The 5921-nt window shown below is 52.1% G+C and overlaps 1 protein-coding gene across 1 annotated transcript in view; it reads right to left on the bottom strand.

Annotated features, from left to right (window-relative positions):
* Positions 1-5921, bottom strand: part of Slc8b1 (solute carrier family 8 member B1) — a 20194-nt gene that overhangs the window by 10455 nt on the left and 3818 nt on the right. Inside the window, exons 4-5 of the mRNA XM_026778384.1 lie at positions 459-611; positions 323-375 (exon numbers count right to left, since the gene is read on the bottom strand). Coding sequence (XP_026634185.1) covers positions 323-375; positions 459-611 — 206 coding nt within the window. The remainder of the gene's footprint in view (positions 1-322; positions 376-458; positions 612-5921) is intronic.

Below are 5921 nucleotides of genomic sequence, written 5' to 3'. Positions count from 1 at the left end.
TTGTAGACCAGGCTGGCCTCGAACTCACAGAGATCTGCCTGCCTCTGCCTCCCGAGTGCTGGGATTACAAGCGTGCGCCACCACTGCCCGGCCTGTTCTTGGCATTCTTAAGAACAACACTGAGACTGACCTCTGGTCTCTGTAAGCATGTCCACATGCATGTGTGAAGATCTACCCCATGCACGGCCAACAACGAGCATGCATGGCCAGCAATGAGCATGCTCACAGAGACTGGCCCCTGCCCCATCATTCCCCCCAAACCTCTCACAATTGCATTTTCCCATCTATAAGCTGGACACGAGCCTTGGAAGGCCACACTCACAACTTAGCTGCGGTGACTCCCAGGATCAGAAAGAGGTAAAGTAGCCAGAAAACCTGGTGGGAACCAGAAAGGGAGACATAGTTACATCCCACCGGAGACACCTGCCCATTACCAGGACCCCAGGGCACAGACTCACATAGAGGGTGATGGCCAGAGGGAGGAGGTTGGGGGGTAAGTGGCAGAAGATGCCCTCGAGGTAGTCCAGGTAGCCCCCCTCATTGTGGCAGTCGGGGTTCACCCTGATAAAGTCGCAGCGGTCAGAAACATTCAGGCCACAGACGGCACGGCACTGCAAAGAGGGAGGGCAAAGGACACGGATGACACAGCCCCCAGGCAGTTGACCACGATCTCCCCTCAGCCTGTCCCTAACCCCGAAAGATATCCGCTGGATGTCTTTGTTCTAAAAAATAAACTTGCAGGCCAGTGAGATGTTTCCATGGGTAAAGGTGCTTGCTGAGCACCGAGCCTGATGACCTGAATTTGATCACCAGGTCCTGTGTGATGGAAATGACTCCAAAGGCTGTCCTCTGACCTCCAGTCATGCCCCGCCCCCACATAGAGGTTCCCAGCACCTAAACTTGGTGGCCTTTTGTGGCGCCTCTGGCCTGCTAGGGCACCTGTACCCATGTGTACATATCCACAGAGACAAGGAATTAAAAACAATAAAAATAAATGCTTAAAAAAGCAATATATAAAGATGAATAAACCTTTTATAAGCCCCTCCCATCACCTCACTTCTCCACCAATCCCACCCTTGCCAGTCTGAAGCACACCCTTATAGAGACTTCCCCTTATAAAAGCTAATATATACGGTGTACCAATTGGCTAGTTTTACAGAAATCAGGATATCTTGAATCTTGTTTCTGTGATTTGCTTCATCTATCACTAATCAATGTCACAAATTAATAAAGATAAAACACGCCTTTAATCCCAGCACTCCGGAGGCAGAGGCAGGTGGATCTCTGTGAGTTTGAGGGCAGCCTGGTCTACAGAGCAAGTTCCAGGACAGTCAGGGCTATTACACAGGGAAACCCTGTCTTGAAAAAGATTAAAAAAATAAAAATAAAAACAAAGATTGGATGGGTGGTGGTGGCGCATGCCTTTAATCCCAGCACTCTGGAGGCAGAGGCAGGAGGATCTCTGTGAGTTTGAGGCCATTCTGGTCTACTAGAGCTAGTTCCAGGACAGGTTCCAAAGCTACAGGAAAACCCTGTCTCGAAAAACCACAAAAAAAAAAAAAAAAAGAAAGAAAGAAAGAAAGAAAGAAAGAAAAAGAAAAAAAAAGAAAAAACACCCAGAGTGACTCCAGTATGCCGGGCGGTGTTGGCGGCTTCAAACAAGCACATGGGTCCCGTGCATCAGGGATAAGGGTCGAGTCCTTGTGGGGAAACCTAGACAATAATGAAAGGTTCACACAGGCAGAGCCTTGTGGGAGCAGGATAGACGGACAGACAGACAGACAGACAGACACACACACACACACACACACACACACACACACACTCTGCAGCTGTTCCCCTTCCTTCATTTTATTTCATTTTGGTTTTTTTTTTTTGACACAGGGTCTCTTGTGTAGCTCTAGCCATCCTGGGACTTGCTCTGTAGACCAGGCTGGCCTCGAACTCACAGAGATCCGCCTGCCGCTGCCTCCTGAGTGCTGGGATTGTAGAAGTACATCTAGGACTCCAGGGCTGGGCAAGCCACTGTTCACCCATCCCCTACGACGCTTTAGTCTTTCTGATAACAACAGCATTCTGGGAGGGTATTCTCTCTCAGGGAGTGACTCACTTGGCCCGTGGTGAACTTCCTGGCACATGACTCCCAGCACATGTCAGAATGTTTTGTCCTGGAAGCGAAAGTGCTGAGTCGTGTACTGTGGCTGGGCTGTGGCCTCTAGAAGCTGAGACGAGAGAGACAGAATCTAACAGTGCCTAACAGTGCGAGGTACGTGGGATGCTATCACAGCAACAGAGGGGAACAAGAAGGGACACAGCCAGACAGCAGGGCTGATGGTTGCCACTGTGACCCCAGGAGCCTCGGCCTAGGGGAGGGATCAGGAGTGGACCACCACCCCACTTCCATTACCAGTGGAGGATGCTGAGAGAAGTTTTGGTGATAGTGTCTTACTTAGCGCAGGCTGGCCTGGAACGTGCTGGGTGCGGGGGATAACCTTGAATTTCTAATCTTCCTGCCTCCACCTCCCTAGGCTTGAGATTCCAGGCAAGCACCACTGTGGTTTATGTGGTTTATGCAGTGCTGGGGAGGGAACCTGGGGCCTCGGGCACCCACAACAGCACTCTGCACAAGATTCTGTCACTGAGCCGCATCCCCAGCTCAGCTCACAGTCTGAAAGCTCTCCACCATGGGCACACTGACCCTCAGCATGGCACCGGTGGGCCTATCACAATGGGCATCACCTTCCTTGAACTGGAAGATAAGAGGCCTGGGAAACAGCTCAGTGGGTTTTGCTCTGTGAGTGAGAAACGGAGGCACAGAGAAGGGAAGGGACACCCCCTCCTCCTGCAGCCTGTGTGTACCTATTGCTAGGTGTGTTTCACCCAGCTCGGCTTGACAGAGGCCAGCTGCAGCCGCAGCATAGTGACCTTTCCCCTTGTTCAGTCTCTCGCTTCTGCTCCCTCATCCCCTTCCTTGGGGCCGGTGGGGGAGGGGAAGGACAGGACAGGGGATGGGACATGACACATGACATGATGAGAACACATGACACACGGGGAGACACTGACTCCCAGGAGAATGAGTCAGCAAGTCCTCTGAAGGTGGCCTCCTGCCACTCGGCCTCACCATCCAGTCCCTGCCTGAGCTGGACATCCCTCCCCCACCTAGGCCCAGCCCTCTGCCAGTCTCCTCACACTCAATAGTGCAGGATGAGGTCTCCCCACAGCCCTGCCACCCTCTTTCCTGAGGCTCCACTCCCTTCAGCCCAGGAGAACTCAGAGGGCATTGTGCTCAGGGGTCAGGCATGGGCAGCCAATTCCACGCCTGGGAAACACACAGACTACAGAAATGCTAAATTCCAAGGGCCGCTTGGAATTCTGGGAAGTCACATGCCCTTCTGAAAGACATCCCAGTTCTAAAGCACAAAGACAACTTCCTGTCCCTCAGAACCCACTGGGTCAGACTAGTGACAAACTGGATGTGGTCTGGGACCACAGTATCTCCTAACCAGCCGGGCTATTGTGGAAGACAGTGAAAGCTGGGCCAATAACGAGTCCGAGGGTAAGGAGTCCAAGTGTCCAGCAGTATGCCCTTTGCTAAGGGGCTCGCTGTCTCTAGACTCTGGTTTCCTCACTCAGAGTGCTCTGGCCACTGTCACCTTGGTGCCATCTGTGCCTACATGCTCCCCTGCCCTCCCTGTGTGGTCCAATGGAGGTTGAGGCTCTCAGAGCCCTCTGGACTCCAGGAAGAGGCCAATCAAATAAATAGGAAGGCAGAATCTTCGAACCCCGTCTACTCAGTCAGCTGTGGTCGGGAAAGCCCCGAGCTCTTGTACACTGGGATGTCCCATAGTGCCAACCCAAGCACCTGAACGGACACAAACAGGCAGACAGACCTGCATATAGACAGACAGAGGTATGCATATACATGCATGCACGTATGCACACACACGCGTGCGCGCGCGCACACACACACACACACAAACACCTGGCCATCCTTATTGGTATGCTGGCCCCAATAGTGTTCAGGTCCCAAGCCCCCATGACTGTGGACATGGTTGAGGTGAGGGTCTGAAGATAGGGTTTTCTGGGATTAGCTGGTGGCCCAGGTCCTCCTGAGCAGGTAGGTCTATGTCTGAGGGTGGTAGGAGGGGCAGAACCAAGGAAGGTGATGTGAGTGATAGGAAACAGGACACTGAGAAAAGACCTGGATGCTGCATGGAGCGGCTCCTGGAGACTTGGGAAGTTGGATAGCCACAGCCCCACCCACACCTGGGTCACAGAACCACAGGTTAACCTGTGGTTTGTCATTTTGGTTGGTGGCCCAAACTAGTCTTGAATTCCCGACCCTGAGATTACAGGTGTGTACCACTACAGCCCGAAGCTGCGGAGCTGTGTTGTTTTGCACTTGTAGTAATCCCACCTCTACCACCTCCAGCAGCAACAGGGCCTAGAGGTGCTTGCTGCCAAGTCTGATGACCTGACCTACATGAAGGCCAAAGGGAGAAGTGATTCTTGTGCATTGACCTCTGACATCCACAAGTCTGCTGTGGTGTATGCATGCACGCACATGGGTGCACGGGCACACACACACACACTCACAGAAAAACTAAACCTTAAAAAAAAAACAAAAAACTACTACAATGGTTTGAAACCCCTTGACCAGTGACAGCATGCTGAGTCACCCTGCTGCTGACCCTGCCTCCCTCCTTTCTCCGGGCACAGTATTCCAGCCCTGGCAAACACCACCCTACCCCTGCCCCAGGACTCGGCACCTGCTCTTCAGGCTGCAATGAAAACATCACAGCAGACCTTTAGCCCCCTCCTCCCCTCTGCACTGGGAGGCAGAGGCAGGTAGATCTCTGATTTATAGGACAGCCTGGTCTACAGAGTTCCAGGATGGCCAGGGCTACACAGAGAAAGAGAACCACTGTCTTGAAAACCCAAACAGAAAAACCCAAAAGCACAGCAACAAAAACTGGCACCTCAGCTCCCAGTGCCCTAATGGCCTGAGGCAAAGCAGGTGGCCTCCTGTCTCTCACCACACCCGCATTCTTTTACCCGGTTCCTTTTTACTTTATTAGTTATTCAGCAGGGTTGTTTCGGCCTGTTTCCAGAGCAGTGGAAGCCTAGGGGGCATGGGGGGTGGGAGAGATAGCTCCACATCCTCCACACTGTAGGGGTTCAATAAACATTAGCTAACCTGCTGGGCTTGGCGGCACTCACACTCCAGTTCCAGTTCTCCAGAGGCACGAACCCTACCCCCACTTCACTCCCCCTCCACCCCCCCACTCCCACCAGCGTCTAGAATCCCAGTACTCAGGAAGCTGAGGCAGGAACGCTATTCTGATTTTAAGGCAAGCCTGGGCTTACAGCGTGTGAGTTCTTGTGTAAAACACAAACAAATGTTTGGTGAATATAAGCAGGGTGCATGAGAATACACACTAAGGGTAATGGACCTCAGGCTCCTGGCAGAGCGATGGAGTCTGTCCTGGGAGACGATATGCTAACGAAGAAGGTTTGGTTTGTCACAAGGGAGCCCAGGGCCACTTCGCTCTCACATCCTTGACCCACCACACAGACCTTCTGATAAATTCAGCACAATGATGGCCAAAGGGCACAGTGACTTGAACAAATCACTCAGCACAAACAGAATCACCCAGATTCCTTCTTGGGAATTTTATAGGCCCAGTAGCTACAAACTGCCCACCCATCTGTAAAATGGGCTTAATTGTCCCACTGCCGTCTCAGAGGGTGGGGTGAAGACACCCCTGCCCTCCCATAAACTTGGTGGAGATGGCGACAATCTCAGTGCAAGTGGTTTCAGTTTGTGATTTCGTTGTCTTCTTCTTCTTCTTCTTCTTCTTCTTCTTCTTCTTCTTCTTCTTCTTCTTCTTCTTCTTCTTCTTCTTCTTCTTCTTCTTCTT

Source organism: Microtus ochrogaster, unplaced genomic scaffold, assembly GCF_000317375.1.
Source record: "Microtus ochrogaster isolate Prairie Vole_2 unplaced genomic scaffold, MicOch1.0 UNK132, whole genome shotgun sequence".
NCBI lineage: Eukaryota > Metazoa > Chordata > Mammalia > Rodentia > Cricetidae > Microtus > Microtus ochrogaster.
The sequence above is the reverse complement of the archived record's forward strand: the minus strand, read 5'-3'. Positions and strand labels throughout refer to the sequence as shown.